Source organism: Ursus americanus, chromosome 23 (assembly GCF_024610735.1).
Source record: "Ursus americanus isolate L20-20 chromosome 23, mUrsAme1.1.p, whole genome shotgun sequence".
NCBI classification, from domain to species: domain Eukaryota; kingdom Metazoa; phylum Chordata; class Mammalia; order Carnivora; family Ursidae; genus Ursus; species Ursus americanus.
Window position 1 is genome coordinate 5,095,269 of NC_142149.1, and position 14,941 is coordinate 5,110,209.

Sequence of the window (14,941 nt, forward strand, 5' to 3'; positions counted from 1 at the left end):
CCGGGCACAGAAGGTGTGGGTGAGCACATGTGGACCTGTTTCTCTTCCTTCCACCTGTTTTGTGTGGCCTGGCTGGCTGCTTGCGCCGCACCTGCAGGGTGGCCGTGGAGGTGGTGACCACCATGACCTCGGCAGACGTCATGTGGCAGGACGGCTCCGTGGAGTGCAACATTCGCTCCAACGACCTCTTTCCCGTGCATCACCTGGACAACAACGAATTTTGCCCCGGAGACTTCGTGGTGGACAAGCGAGGTAGTGCTGGCTCCAGAAGGCCGCCCGGCTGAGGGCCTGGGCCAGGCTTGGGAAGGGTGGGCCAGGGGTCTCGGGGGCAGGGAGGAGACTCCCCCTTGGAAGGTGACTCACTTGTTCCAGTCCTGGGACAGCCTTTTCTGGCCTCCCCCAGCCTCGCCACAGAGCATCGGGGTTCTGTGCCCTGCCGCGGTTGAGATGTCGGGTGGCGGGCGGCACCACCAGGGCTCCTTAGACGTTCCCTCCTCTGCTTCCCCAGTCCAGAGCTGTCCAGACCCCGCCGTCTATGGTGTGGTGCAGTCTGGGGACCACGTGGGCCGTACCTGCATGGTGAAGTGGTTCAAGCTGCGGCCAAGTGGGGATGACGTGGAGGTGAGTATGTGCGGCCCTCGCTTCTTCACGGTGGGCTGGGTGCAAGCCCCCTGGGCTCGTGACAACCCATCCTATCCCCCAGCTGATTGGAGAAGAGGAAGATGTGAGCGTCTACGACATTGCTGACCACCCTGACTTCCGGTTCCGCACAACCGACATCGTCATCCGCATTGGCAATACTGAGGATGGAGCGCCTCACAAGGAGGATGAGGTGTGGCTCCCTGCCAGTTTGGGGGGTCTCTCCCTGCTCCGCCTCCCCCCTGCACGGCCTCTCGTGCAGCATCTGCAGTCCCTGGAGATGCCACCAGGTGGCTCCAGGAGACCAGACCTGCAAGTCCTCTGGGCTCCACATCTAGCTCAAGGGCCTTCCCCGGGAGAGCTGCCTGACTGCCTCCCCAAGGGTTCGCCTGCTGGTCAGGATCAGGCTTCACATAGCTGCTCCCTGAGCCCTGGTGGCTCCATTTAGTTCAACTGTCCTGAGAGCTATAGGGCACAGGAGAGGCTTGGGGAGGTGGCATCTGAGGTGGGCCCTGGTGAGGGGATGGGAACATTGCATGGGGTCAAGCAGAGGAAGAGTAGGAAAATATGTCCCATGCAGGGACCCCATCCTGAGAGTGTCAGGAAGTCCGGTGAGAGGAGAATGCTAGGAGTAGGAAAGGAAAGGAGTTAGTAGGGGCTTGTATCCTCGACCGCCCATGTTGGAACTGGAGGGTCCCACGCTTGAGCTGCTCACCACATGTGGCCTCTGGCTGGCACCCACGTCCCTTCCCTTCTCACGGCCTCACCCTTGTCACCCATTGCCAGGGCTCCCTTTTGGAGGTGCTCTGGCCCTCACCCCTCAGCTGCTCCCTTGACCCTGTCTGTCCTGTTTGTCCTGCAGCCATCAGTCGGCCAGGTGGCCCGTGTGGACGTCAGCAGCAAGGTGGAGGTGGTGTGGGCTGACAACTCAAAGACCATCATTCTGCCCCAGGTGAGCCCCTGCCCAGACCAGTTGGCTGACAGCTGGGGCAACTGGGCTGGGAGCCATGGCCTATCCCCTGTCCCTGCTCAAGGGACAGGAGGACAGGCTCTCACATCTTCCTGGTGAGGGTGTCTTCTTTTGGGTGTTTTGATCTCAGGGAGAGCCTGAGAGGAAGGGGGTATTACATGCCAAGCTCTGGGGTGGGGGTGGGAGGCAAGAAAGCAGAGGGGCAGCCCACACTGGCCCCTAGTCTTGCCCCTCCCGGAAGGCTCCCCAGGTTGCCAGGTGTGTGCAGATTGTCACAAGCCCTCCGGGTTTGCCCGCATCCCCATCTCACTACGCTGAGAAACACAGGTTACTTCCTCTAGGAGATAGAGCCTTTCCCCTGAACACTTCTAGGAAAACTTCCCCAGATCAGGAAGAGAAAGGAGAAGAGCTGGCCCCAGTCCCAGCCCCTGCTGGTGGGTTCTGAGCAGCTAAGGTGTTCTCAGTACCATTTCTTTGCCCCCTTGTTTGAGCTGATCCTTACTTCCCAACTCCCCTCTCCTGGCCCCTTCAGGGGGTGGGGGAGGGAGTGGCTCACCCCTTGGTCCGGGCGGCCATTCCAGGAATACGGGAACAAGATGTGACGCAGGCCGGCTCTGCCGAGCCTCCCCGTCCTATCGCATGTTCTCAGCTCCCGGCGCAGCCGCACAGAGGTGGCTGACCCAAATCCTCAGGGTAGGGTTGGGTTTGCCACCAAGGGCTTATGGTGACCAGTACACATGGGGGCAGAGGAGGCTGGAACAGCCCTTGGCTGCTGGCTGGGACTTCAAGCCCTGCGGTGGGTGTGGGGCAGGCAGAGGCACCTCCCAGAGACCCAGGGGCCACCTCACACGGAGAGGCCCAGCTGCAGAGTCCAGAGCAGGAAAGGGGGAAAGGGTGGAAGGGGCCTGATGAGGCCTCAGTGCACCCCGTCACCGTCAGCTCTGAGGGTCGGGGTCTGCCCCGGAGCCCGGCAGAGCCTCTGAACCGCCTGTGCCCGTCTGCCCCCAGCACCTGTACAACATTGAGTCCGAGATCGAGGAGTCAGACTACGACTCGGTGGAAGGCAGCACCAGCGGGGCGTCCTCGGATGAGTGGGAAGATGACAGTGACAGCTGGGAGACCGACAACGGGCTGGTGGAGGAGGAGCACCCCAAGATCGAGGAGCCCCCCATCCCACCTACCGAGCAGCCGGCAGCCCCGGAAGAGGACAAGGGGGTGGTGATCAGCGAAGAGGCTGCCACGGCCGCCATTCAGGGGGCTGTGGCCATGGCTGCACCCGTGGCTGGGCTGATGGAGAAGGCTGGCAAGGACGGGCCCCCAAAGAGCTTCCGGGAGTTGAAGGAGGCCATCAAGATCCTGGAGAGCCTCAAGAACATGACCGTGGAACAGCTTCTGACAGGCTCCCCCACCTCCCCCACCGTGGAGCCTGAGAAACCCACTCGGGAGAAGAAGTTTCTAGATGACATCAAGAAACTGCAGGAAAATCTCAAGAAGACTCTGGACAATGTGGCCATTGCAGAGGAGGAGAAGATGGAGGCAATGCCGGACACAGAGCGCAAGGAGGACAAGCCCGAAGGGCAGTCACCTGTGAAGGCCGAGTGGCCCAGCGAGACCCCGGTGCTCTGTCAGCAGTGCGGCGGCAAGCCTGGAGTCACCTTCACCAGTGCAAAGGGCGAGGTCTTCTCAGTGCTGGAGTTCGCGCCCTGTGAGTTCACCTCGTCTGTGCCAGTCCCCTCCCAGCACCCAGCTGCCGTCTGAGGGGAGGAAACCATTTCCCCAGTGTGGTCACTGGGGCGGATGCCCGGCTAGTGGGTGCGAAGCGTGTGGGGTTACTCGCCTGCCTGGGGGGCGCACCCAGCAGCTGCTCCCTCCAGGCCCACGCTTCCCAAGGGCGGCAGCTGTCTTTCCAGGTAGAGCTCTCGGGTCTTGGCGTTAGGGATTGACCCTTCTTTTTTCCCCTTCTAGCAAATCACTCTTTTAAGAAAATTGAGTTCCAGCCGCCGGAAGCCAAGAAGTTCTTCAGCACAGTGCGGAAGGAGATGGCGCTGCTGGCTACCTCGTTGCCCGATGGCATCATGGTCAAGACTTTCGAGGATAGAATGGCAAGTAGCTGGGAGCGGGCTGGTGCGGGCGCTTGGTGCCCCGGAGGCAGCTGGCTTCGGGCTCCTGGAGCCCCAGGACTGAGCAGCACCTGAGAGGCCACCCACACCCCTCACAGGGCAGGAGACAGGCTCAGTCGGGGGAGGAGGAAGAGTCCCACTTCCTTTTAAAAGTTAGTTTTAAAGTACACAATTATTACCTGAGTACTCTTTTTTTGAAATATTAGAACATTACAGAAAAAGCTAACGTTGCCCTTGACCAGTCCTCACCCAGCCCCCAGGCGTCATGACTTTAGGAGTTTTGGGTCTCACAGAAGACCTGTTTTTGTAATTTCTCATTCTCCTGCGTCACCAGGAACGGTATTTTGTGTGACTTGTCTTACGTGAACAGCCCTCATTACACACGTCCTCTGTAGTTGCTTTTTTACTCAGTGGGGTCATTTTTGAGGCCTTGGTGTTGGTGCGTCTTGATCTAGTTCATTCTCTTGGCTACAGACTAGTACCCCCCCCCCACGTGGCCATGGCCCACTGCATTCTCCACTCCTCTCTCCGCGGCCTGGGGTTGAGTCATGCTGCTGGAGGCGGTGTGGGTGCTTCCTCGTTCCAGGCACAGGCCAGCCCGGTCCATCTGTCACCCATTTGGTCAACACCTCCACCGGGCCCCTGCTGTGCGCTGTGCGAGACACTGAACTGGAGTCTGACCCGGGCCCCAGCTGCAGCCCAGCCCTGGTCAGAGGGGCCACAGGACAGAAGAGAGGCGCTGCTTGGGTTCTTTTTTTTTTTTTTTCCTTTTTTAATTTAATTAATCTATTTTTTAAGATTTTATTTATTTGACAGAGAGACAGCGAGATAGGAAACACAAGCAGGGGGAGCAGGAGAGGGAGAAGCAGACTCCCCACTGAGCAGGGAGCCCAACATGGGGCTCGATCCCAGGACCCTGGCAGACGTTTAACGACTGAGCACCCAGACACCCCTCTTTATTTATTTAAATTCAGTTAACATAGAGTGCATTATTAGTTTCAGAGGTAGAGGTGAGTGATTCGTCAGTGGTATGTAACACCCAGCGCTCATTCCATCACGTGCCCTCCTTAATGCCCGTCACCCAGTTACCCCATCCCCCACCCCCCACCCCCGCTGCTCAGGGTTCTTAGTGACACTTTTGCTTTTTCTTGAGTTTTAGTAAAACTTTTGAAAATTCCAACCTGTCTCAGCTCTGCTGAGAGAAGAAGGAAATGGCATTTTTTCCAAGTCTCACTTGGAGGGACAGGGAAGTAGTACTTATCTTGAGGCCCGAGGGTGGCACCAATAAAACATGCATGAGAGGATTCCGTCCTTCCAGTCAGTCCTCTGCCCTCGCTGTTTTTACATCACGCAGTGCCACACGCATTGCTCTCAGCAGTTGATGCCACCCCCCCCCCACGCCTGATACACAGGTTTCGAACATCTGTGGGGAGTCTCCCCGATGACTTAATGACCTGAGTTTGTTTGGTGGTCTGCCAGCATTTCCACTGGAGTTCCAGATCCTCTGTCCCTCTGGTTCCCTAAAAGCGAGTGTAGCCTTGCCACCCTGGAATGTTCTTTCATCTTCTGACTAGTTGTAATTGTTACTGGCCTGGGAGGGAGTGGAGGTCAGGCAGGTGTTTTAAGGAATCAGACTTAAAAGTCATGATTTACGATGAAAAACACCTGGTAAAATAAAACCGAGTTTGGATAATTCCATTTATCCCAGGAGTTAAAAGATGCCGCGTAGGCTCACACAGAGTTGTTTCCATTTAGCTTCTCTGTAGCTGGTGTGTGTGGAATCCCTGGGTGCTGTTCTCCCCCCACCCCCCTCGGATCCACACAGCCATCATGTGCAGAAGCCCCCACCAACCCCAGCCTTCCCTCCCTGCAGGACCTCTTCTCGGCCCTAATCAAGGGCCCCACTCGCACCCCCTACGAGGATGGCCTCTACTTGTTTGACATCCAGCTCCCCAACATCTACCCGGCCGTGCCCCCCCACTTTTGCTACCTCTCCCAGTGCAGTGGCCGCCTGAACCCCAACCTGTATGACAATGGGAAGGTGTGTGTCAGCCTGCTGGGCACCTGGATTGGAAAGGTGAGTACAGTGCCAACACCCAGCCGGGGTGGAAGGACAGCTGGTCGCGGGCAGGTGTCTGGGACAGAGGTGATCGTGCTGTTTGTGTGTGTTTCAGGGGACGGAGAGGTGGACGAGCAAATCCAGCCTTCTCCAGGTGCTCATCTCCATCCAAGGTACGGTGGGCAGGGTGGGGGGCGGTGGCGGGGAGAGCTGCCGGAGGGTGCGGTGACACTGGCCTTTATGTCCTCCACGTCCCACCTGTAGGGGTCCTCAGGCCAGTCCTAATGGGCTCCCCCCATCCCCTGCCCCCCCAGGTCTAATCCTGGTGAATGAACCGTACTACAATGAAGCAGGCTTCGACAGTGACCGGGGCCTGCAGGAGGGGTACGAGAACAGTCGTTGCTACAACGAAATGGCGCTCATCCGCGTGGTGCAGTCCATGACCCAGCTGGTGCGGCGGCCCCCCGAGGTCTTCGAGCAGGAGATCCGGCAGCACTTCCGTACTGGTGGCTGGCGGCTGGTGAACCGCATCGAGTCCTGGCTGGAAACGCACGCCCTGCTGGAGAGGGCCCAGGCGCTGCCCAACGGGATCCCCAAGGACAGCAGCTCCCCGGAGCCGCCTGCTGTGGCCGAGCTCTCCGACTACGGCCGAGAAGAACCTGAGGACGGAGGGCTGGCCCCCGGAGAGGCCTCCCAGGGCTCAGACTCGGAGGGCGGTGCCCAGGGCCTGGCCTCAGCTAGCAGGGACCGCACAGACCAGACTTCGGAGGCCGCGCCAGATGCCCCGGCGCCACCCAGCGTCAAACCAAAGAAGCGGAGAAAGAGCTACCGGAGCTTCTTGCCCGAGAAGAGCGGCTACCCTGACATCGGCTTCCCTCTCTTCCCACTGTCTAAGGGTTTCATCAAGAGCATCCGGGGTGTCCTGACGCAGTTCCGAGCCGCTCTGCTGGAGGCGGGCATGCCTGAGGGCACAGAGGACAAGTAGCCGCCTGCCCTCGAGGAAGGAACATCACGTGGGGAGAGGCCAGCTGCTGCCCGCTCACTCCCTCCCCTGGAATCGCCCGTCTTCCCGTTTTCTCCTTTGTCCCCAATGCAAAGCCCCTCGTTGCCCTCTCCCCAAGGTGAGTTTGATGCTGAAGTGCAAGAAGAAGTTTCTTGAGATGCTGCCGTTTCTTTGCCGAAGCAATCTTTCAACAGGCCGGTCCCCTGTGGCGAAGAGAATCTGAAACCTGTTGCTGATTTTCCACTTGTCACCCAGGCAGAGAGTCCCAGCGCTTGCTCCCTTGCTGTCCCCATCTCGGGTCAGAGGTGGGGTCTTTCTAGGGCCTGACATGGGGGTTCTCTTTGGGCCCGCGCACCGTGCAGCCCAGCAGCAGGACGAGTGGATGTGCCTTGCATGAAGTGTGGGTTGCTCCAGCAGTTCCCCCAGTCCCTGTCAACCTCTCCAGCACCCCTGTAGCTTCCCCGTTCCCAGGCCCCCCTGCTGCCACCGCCACCGGCCCTCCCTTGTCCCCCCAGCTGGGGAGTTGTAGCTGCTGTCACCAACTCCTGGCTCTGCTCTGGACCATTTCCCACAGGATAACCCTCAGGCCTGTTGAACTTGCTCTCTAAGAGAGGTTGGGACCAGGCTGGGTTCAGGGGGACACGCAGGAGAGGTGGCGGCCCTCCCATGTGACACGGAATGAGGACCGGGGAGCTGCTGGAAAAACAGCGGTAGGTGCCTTGCTCTGGCATTCTGGCCTCGCCCGTTGGGCTGGGCCCGCCGCAGGTCCGCTCCCTGCTCAGCCCCACCACGGGGCCCCAGGAGGCCAAGCAGCAGCACGCACAAGGCCGGGGCCAGTGCTAGGGCCTCTCTCGCACACTCTGCCCCTCCCGCTATCAAATGCTAACCCCGGGAGGTGGCCCGTAGCTCACTGAACATGGAAGGAAGGCACCAGCCCCACGCGGCCTCCCGTCGCTTACAAACTCTGCAGGCTCCATCCGGGGAGAGAGAGGGGGCCGACGGGTTCTCCTCCCTCGCAGAGACAGGCCCAGAGGTTTACAAGTTTTCTAAGCTTTTGATAATGTGAAGCTCCAGGTTAAGAGGATGCTGTTGAGCACATCGCAGCTATGTAATTTTTGGTGTATGTATGTAATATTTAAGGTTGAAAGAAAATAAATCTCAAAAGCAAAGATATTAACTCTTATTAGAAAAAAAGACAAAAAAAAAAAAAGAAGCCAAAGCATGATGCGTCGTGTCCGCCTTAAGCCGGCTGCACACCTGTGCCGTGAGCACCGGCGGGCCGCAGCCGCGGGAGGGACGAGCCGCGGCACGTGGAGCCCTGAGTCCGGATCTTGTTTGAGAACCATCCAGAGTGGCTGGTGGGGCTGTGCTTCCCAGTGCGTTGTTCATGTGGAGATGTGAATGCCTACTGCTTAAGATATCTGTATAAAGTGCTGTGTGATTAAACTTTTTTTTTACTTGCATTTTTTTTGTTTGGCTCATTACAATGTACAAAACAGACTAGGTGGCGCCATTAAACCTGCCTCTGCCGTTCCTCTGGGCTCTGCTGCCTTTCTTGCCCTCCGGGGCACCTCACCGTCCCTCCGCGCTGCTGGGAAGGTTCACGGCGCCAGCACCTTCCACCCCAGCCACTCCGCGTCTGTGCCTTGCATCTACAGTCGCGGGCATCCTGGGGGCTGGGAGCCGGGCTCTCCTTCTCGGGGTGCGCGCTCTTGTTCGGGGGCAGGGCTTGTGTTCCATTCCTCCAGATGCTGGGGAGGGGGGGCCCGCATAGAAGCACCTGCCCTGGCCTTTAAGCCAAAATGGTTACCAGGTTGGGGGCCTGGTATCCGCCCCTCCCTGCTGCTTCCTTTTAACTCCCGCCCCAGGAGGACCCGGCAAGGTAGGACAGAGGAGGCTGGGGGAGCCCCAGAGCCCTCACTGCAGGGATAACAACTCCTTTCCAAGAGGGAACAACGGCCTGCCATCGTGACTTTGTTGCTTCTTGCTCATTTCCCTAATGCCCCTGAAATCAGAGACCTTTTCCCTCCTCAGTGAGACCAGCTGGCCGTGTGGCCCTAAGTAAGACATACTAGCCCTGAGTTTGTCTTCCACGTGGGGTTAGGCAGTTGGCGGAGCTCCCTGGCTTCTCCCAGGCCACAGGTGGTACAGTCATTGGGGCAGGACCCTAACCCCTGCAAAAAAAAAAAAAAAAAAAAAAGCCTGGACTAGCCCTGGTCCTGTGCTCACCACCAAAATGACACCAGAACTTAGTATCATGCATTGGCCAATCCAAGGCCCACCACTGGGCATCGCTAACCGGAAGTTGTAGAGCCCTGGCAGGAGCAAGACCCACTCCCTCCCCAACACCTAGGATAAGACCAGTAGGGTGGGAATGTCACTTTATTTGTATTAGATTCATTGGGTTGGGCTCCCAGAAACAAAGCGGGAGTGGCTTCCATAGGCAGGGAGGCCCAACCAGCAGGGCTGGCCCAGAACCTCGTTCTGGCCTTTGCTAGGCAGAGCCTGTTCTTCCAAAGCACAGCCTCCACCTTCCCACCATCTTCAGGGGTCCTCCCCCTCACCACATGAGCTGTGAACAGGCCCTCCGGTCCTGGGGGAAAATTGTGGAGGGTCCCTGAGCTCCGAGCTGACCAAGTAGGCTAAGGCACAGCAAGGCCCACGGAGTCATAAGGGCTCGCCTGGAGGTGGTCCCTGCTGAGGCTTCTGGCTGGGTGGGGGCTCCATGCAGCCACTGACCATCCAGACGTAGTCTGGGTGCACCTGGCCCTGCACAGCCTCGCTGACCATCAACTCGCCATCCACAGCAAACACACCCTTTCCGTCCTTGGGCTCCAGGCGGAAGGCAACCACAGGCACGTACACCAAGTAGGGACAGTCATAGTCCATGTGCCTCCCCTTCTCCATGGCCAGGAAGAGGCGCAGCAGCATGGCCCGAGACACGCCTGCCCGCACATAGAAGAGATGCATGGTGCCGGCCGCACATCGGCCCATGGGGGCCGCAAACATCTCGCTGCCCAGGTGGGAGTGCAGCAGCGCCAGCACGAGCACGAAGTCCTGCTCCGGGACCACAGTCCAGTGCGGGGGCACCGGCTCCTCCAGGGGTACAAGGTGGGCATCCGTGGGACCCTGCTGATCCTGGCGCTCCACGGCAGGGGGGGCGGGCACCTGGGAGACCACCCTTTCTGCAGGGAGGTAGGCCAGCGTGCCCTGGTAGACTCGCAGGGCTGCCAGGCGCAGGAAGGTGCCCAGAGTGAAGCGCATCTCCCCTAGACGCCGAAACTTCTCACTCTCCAGATCCACGTCGGCGATGAAGCCCCAAGCCAGGCTCAGCACGGAGAAGAGGCGCAGCCCTGAGGCTGTCCTCAGTGACAGCAGGTTCATGGGCGCCAGGAGGCGGCGACACAGCAGCAGCGTGCAGTTGGTCAGGAGGTCCTCATTAGTCACCTGCTCGTAGCTGCAGGGGAGAGAGGTCAGACGGAGCCGGGCAGGAGGCCTCACGCATCTGCCCCTTCCTCTGCCTGGGGACTTGTGGCAGGCAGAGTGACACTGGGTCCCTAGGGCGTCAAATGACAGATGGAGCAGCTGGAGTCACCCAGAGAGGGCCCCAGAACTGAGAGCAGAGGCTCCAGAGAAGAGGGAATAGAGGTTACGCCAGTATATGGGAACTCAGAAAAGAAAACCTGGCAGGAGAGTGGCACTGAGGGGAAACTGAGGCCCACTCTGACCCTAGGCTCTCACCCAGCATAATGGTTCAAAGAAGCTGCCAGTGCATTGCCAGAGCCAGCTGGGAGGCTACACAGGGGCTTCCGGATGGCAGTCTCCCAGTCTGGCCGCTCCATGAGCCCGTTCACCACCTGGTGGAGCACAGGGGTGGGGGTGGGGGGCTCAGCCTGGGTAGCAGGTCCCCCAGCCCCACACCCAGTCCCTCCCCGCGGGCCTCACCTCATGCATCAGCCCGTCTCCAGACATGACCACCAGCGCATCCCAGCGCCCCAGCTCCTCAACCCGCACCAGCTCCCGTGCATGGTTCCGCCGCTCTGTGGAGAGACAGGGTGGCCACAGGGGTCTGGGGGGCGCTGGCAGGGGGTGCTCCCTGCAACCCCTCGGGGAGGCACTCACCAGTTAGCATGAGCGTGAAGGAGACATCGGCTTGGACCAGCAGAGGCTGCACGTGGCTGCGGAAGAGCTGCAGCGCCTTGCCCTTGCCTCCGCGCGGGTTTAACAGGACCAGCACGCGGCAGGGCCGGGGCAGCAGGCTCCTGGCGCCGCCCGCTGGAAAAACAAGCCCCAAAGGCCGCGTCCCCAACCGGCCACTAGGGGGCCGCGGATCACAACAGGAGTACTGGGGTGGAAACGTGGGGCCTGAAATCCCCTGCTAACTGATCCAACAGAGCCTGGCAGGAGGCAGCAGCCTCCAGTGGGGAGCTCCAGGAGGTAGCACCGTGCCCTCGATACCCCGGTCTCTCTCTGGGCCAAGCCAGCTTCTGGCTTCGTCGGGAAAAGTGTTTCGAGTGTCCCAGCCCCTCTCTTCGGCCCGGCGGACTCAGCCCATTCTTCCCGGCAAGGGAGGAAGAGAACCGCCCCCAACACACAGCCCTTCCCCACCGGGAGACCACAAACCTGGATCCATAACCTCGACTCGCAGCTCCCGCTGCCAGGGCGTCCCCAGCGCTGTCGCGGAGCTGCCCGCGGCGGTGGCTCCTGCTTTCAGCTCCTTATCGGTGCTGCCCAGGCGGGCGTCGCGGTGCCGGCTGAGGGGCTCGCCCTCCCCGCCCGGAGCCGGGGCCGTGGAGGCACCCGCGTCATCCCCTGCGGCTGCGGGATCTGAGGGAGAGGAGACAGAGCTGGCGGAGTCCGGAGCGGCCCCCTGAGGTGGGGAGCGCCCAGCTAGATCCTCGGACCACGCGCGGCGACCCGCGCGCTCGGGCATCGCCTAGTCCTCCGAGAGGTCCAGAGAGCCGAGGTCTAGTGCCACCACGGGCGCTCCTGTCCTAGAACTGAGGCCCCACCCGCAGAGGCGAAGGGTCTCTTCCTGGGGGCTCTCCTCTCAGGGGCGTCGGGTTCCGGCCCGACGATGAGTCAGAGCCCCGCGGCTCTCTCGGTCGCACCAGCTTCTCACCCCCCCGGGACTGCCAGGGGGAGGGAAGGCAGTTGCGTAAAAATGCCAGAACTTGAGCGGACATCGCAGGGCACGAAGTTCGGCGCGAGCGATCGCAGCCCCGAGCCGACCCGGTGGCTGGGTCCACTACCCCGAGCTCCAGAGCGGCGGGGGTCGCCGCACGCGCCTCCCAAAGCCCGGTAGCGCTGCCGGGACGCGCGCCTCGCTTGTGGGAGCAGCGCCGGGGTCGCGCGAGGACTGAGCCCGAGTCCCGCCGCCGGCCGCCGCCTCCCTCCGAGGAGCGCCGAGTGGACGCCTAGGAGCCACGAGCCGCGAGAAGGCAGGGCGGGCGGCCCTACCCAGTCGGTCCGGTTTGCTGGGGAGGTGCCACCTCCGTTCCCTACAGTGGCCTAGGGCAGAACTCGGCTCGTCCCGGGCTCGGCCCCGCGTCTGAGCGACAACCGGAGCGCCGGACTAATGCTGACTGCACAGCCTCTCCGCCTCTGGCCTCAAACTTTTAGCTCAACTTCGCCGCCAGGAGCCGCGGTGCGGAGAGGGCGCTGTGCCTCTGCGCCCGGCCTGGCCACACCCCGCGCTCCCCGCGCTCGCGGGGGTGGAACCGGCGCCTGGCGCGGCCTGGGCCTGCCCGCCCCCGGCATCACCGCAACGCTTTTGGCACGGCCAGCGACCGCGGCTCGGCCACGCGCAGACGCTTGGCTGGGTCCCGGGACGCGGCCACGCGCGCCGCCGCTCAGACTGGGCGACCGGCGAGAAGGCGGCGCCGCCGCGGGGCCGGAGTCGGCAAGGCGCAGAGCCCCGGGTCCGGCCACCAGCGGCGTGCCGCGAGCTCAGCGTCCCCAGCGCGCGAGGGTGAACGCGCAGCGCAGGCCGCGCGCGAACTCGCCGCGGCGCCCAGAGTCGGAGGTCCCGGGTGGGGCGCCCGGCGCGCGCGGCTCAGAGCTCGGGGCAGACCCTCGGCTGCCCCTGGACGCTGCGACCTCCCGCCTCGGGGTCTTCCCCCATCGCGCGCCCCGCCCCAGCCCAACGGAATTCGAGGCCCAGACCCGCCTGGGGACCCCTCCTCTGTGCCGAGGCGTCTCTACTGCCGTGCGCGTTCTCCCCCGAAGGATTATTTTTGGCTTCCTGGCGCCGCAGCTCAGCCGCGCAGTCACCGAGCCTGAGGCAACGAGGCGCCCCCACCCCCGGGAGGGCAGGCGACCCGCCGGGGGGCTGCGGTCCAGAGGAGGGGGGCCTTGTCAAGAACCTTAAAAGTTGGATCTTTTCCTCCGAGGAAACCTTCGAGGCTCACCTGGTCGAGAGAAGCTGCCCCGCAGCAGGCGGTCCAGGCCCACGCCCCTCACCCGCCAGAGGGGAGCCTGGTCTAGGGGTCCCCGTCGGGATTAGAGAGCCACACATGGGGGAGTGGCCCGCCGCCTCCACTGGCTCAGCGGGAGGAGGGAGCCTTCACTTCGACGGAGGCAAACGGGGACGTGTGTGTCAGTGTGGGTGGGTGGGTGGGTGGGTGAGTGATATACGTGTCGGGGGCAAGGGCCTGACCTGAACGTGTCCGCGACCAACTCGAGTTAAGTCCCTGGGGGGTTGTTTGCGGAGACCCGGAGGAGGAAGTTGCCAAAGCCGACTCGGTGACCTGACCAGGTGGGGCCAAAGTTAGAAAAGACCTCACCCCCTGTAGGGGGCGGCGGTGGTCCAGGCCCAGACCTCTGCGTGCGCACGCGCCCACACCTGCCGCCACCGGCCGCTACACACCTCGCTCTTCGCAACGCCCCTGAGAACCGAGAGGAGGCAGGTCCCGCGGCGCCCGTAAGTCGGGCATGCCTCCGTGGGGTCTCTTCCGGGGGCCGCGGGCGGTCCGGCCCCGTTTCCCAGCACCTGGGGGGCGGAGCCCGAGATCCCCGGCCGGGAGGGAGGCGCGGGCTGGGACGCGCGGGCCCGGGGCCCCGCGGCTCGGCGCGCGTCTCAGTGGTGCGCGCTTCCGCCTGGTGAGGCCCCACGGCGGCCCTGGCTGGGTCCTGAGCGTCCCGAGCGCGTTCCGGGAAGGTGACTCAGCGACGCGCTCCAGGGTTGAGAAACTCCCTAAAACTAAGAACGAGGGGAAGGAGCTGGGGCGTCATCACCCTCTCGCAGCGCCGCGGCCGCGGTCTCGAACCTCCGGGGCCCCCCATCCCCACTCCCCAGGAATCCGGCACGCGGAGGGGAGGGCAGCGCTGCAGCCGCAGTGCCGTGGTCACGCGATGCGGGGACGCTAGCGGCGGCGGGAGGAGGAGGCTCCGTGCGGGAGCCAGAGGGCGGGAGCCAGCCCACTCTCCCCTCCTCCTCCGCCCCTTCTCTCTTCCCGTCCAGTGAAGGCTATGGTCGAAGCCTGGATTAAGCGCCTGGAAAATGCGGGACGCGGGGCGGTGCTCCCCGAGATCTCAGCCTTGGAGGGAGGTGGCTGCGGAAAAGGCTAGGGCAGCCTCCCCGTCTCCCCCGCGCGGGAGGGCACTTCAATCAGGCCTGAAGAGCCGCCAATTTAAATCTTGGAGTCTGGAGGGAAACTGAGGCACAGGAAAGGGAAGACCTGGCTGTGCAGGAGTCCATGGTGAGAAAGCTCGCCTGCTCCAGGGTCCCTGTCTTCCAGCGCCCCAGGCCTGAGCCCCTGGAGTCGCCGGGCCAGGCGGGGGCGGGATTGACCAGAAAGCCTCAGGGCGAGGGGAGGCGGGGCAGCCTGCTGGCTTCTTTATCCGGCCTCCGGGGGCCTAGTGGGAGGGAGGTGAAGGGCAAAGCCCTCTGGCCCCGGTTCCAGTACGCACAATGGCTCCTCTGTCCTCCGTGCTGCCTCTTCCCCTGCCCCCCTCACCTCCACGGTCTCTGCTCTGCCCCCCTCATTCTTGTCATTCACCTCCTGGTTCCCAGGCTCCTCTGTGTCTCCAGTGCCGCCCTGACTGACCTCCAGTCTCTCTCCAAAGAACCGTATCTATTTCCAGCAATTCACCCATGGGTGTCTCAGGCCCAAGAGACGGGATTGGGCAAGAACAGGATGCCTGTGGCC

General features: G+C 62.2%; 2 protein-coding genes across 8 annotated transcripts in view; one reads left to right on the forward strand and one right to left on the reverse strand.

Annotated features, from left to right (window-relative positions):
- The window catches only part of UBE2O (ubiquitin conjugating enzyme E2 O), a 55,398-nt gene extending 47,144 nt beyond the window's left edge, over positions 1-8,254 (forward strand). For both annotated transcript variants that reach the window (XM_045813943.2, XM_087854073.1), the window contains exons 10-18: positions 98-252; positions 509-621; positions 704-832; positions 1,502-1,591; positions 2,618-3,314; positions 3,575-3,711; positions 5,603-5,806; positions 5,904-5,961; positions 6,103-8,254. In XM_045813943.2, coding sequence (XP_045669899.1) covers positions 98-252; positions 509-621; positions 704-832; positions 1,502-1,591; positions 2,618-3,314; positions 3,575-3,711; positions 5,603-5,806; positions 5,904-5,961; positions 6,103-6,773 — 2,254 coding nt within the window. In that variant the 3' untranslated portion in view covers positions 6,774-8,254. The remainder of the gene's footprint in view (positions 1-97; positions 253-508; positions 622-703; positions 833-1,501; positions 1,592-2,617; positions 3,315-3,574; positions 3,712-5,602; positions 5,807-5,903; positions 5,962-6,102) is intronic.
- Positions 8,255-9,155: 901 nt separating this feature from the next.
- On the reverse strand, positions 9,156-14,914 carry SPHK1 (sphingosine kinase 1). 6 transcript variants are annotated; one of them, XM_087854074.1, is made up of 7 exons: positions 13,660-13,807; positions 13,450-13,540; positions 11,415-11,618; positions 10,914-11,066; positions 10,737-10,831; positions 10,533-10,648; positions 9,156-10,248 (listed from the first exon to the last, which is right to left on the reverse strand). In XM_087854074.1, exons 3-7 carry the CDS (start codon positions 11,422-11,424, stop codon positions 9,459-9,461), a joined length of 1,164 nt encoding a protein of 387 aa, XP_087710200.1. In that variant the 5' UTR covers positions 11,425-11,618; positions 13,450-13,540; positions 13,660-13,807; the 3' UTR covers positions 9,156-9,458. The 6 variants fall into 6 exon arrangements, with proteins under 6 accessions (XP_087710200.1, XP_045670240.1, XP_087710201.1 ...); XM_045814284.2 differs by lacking the exons at positions 13,450-13,540; positions 13,660-13,807 and adding an exon at positions 14,792-14,914; XM_087854075.1 differs by lacking the exons at positions 13,450-13,540; positions 13,660-13,807 and adding an exon at positions 14,471-14,592.
- Positions 14,915-14,941: the final 27 nt, after the last annotated feature.

Bases quoted from the DNA above. Each gene is read 5' to 3' on its own strand.
- SPHK1 (XM_045814283.2), bottom strand. From the start codon at position 11,724: ATGCCCGAGCGCGCGGGTCGCCGCGCGTGGTCCGAGGATCTAGCTGGG. The intron at 10,649-10,736 runs GTGAGGCCCGCG...GTGCTCCACCAG, and splicing joins GAGACGGGCTGATGCATGAG to GTGGTGAACGGGCTCATGGA. The intron at 10,249-10,532 runs GTGAGAGCCTAG...TCTCCCCTGCAG, and splicing joins TCTTTGAACCATTATGCTGG to CTACGAGCAGGTGACTAATG.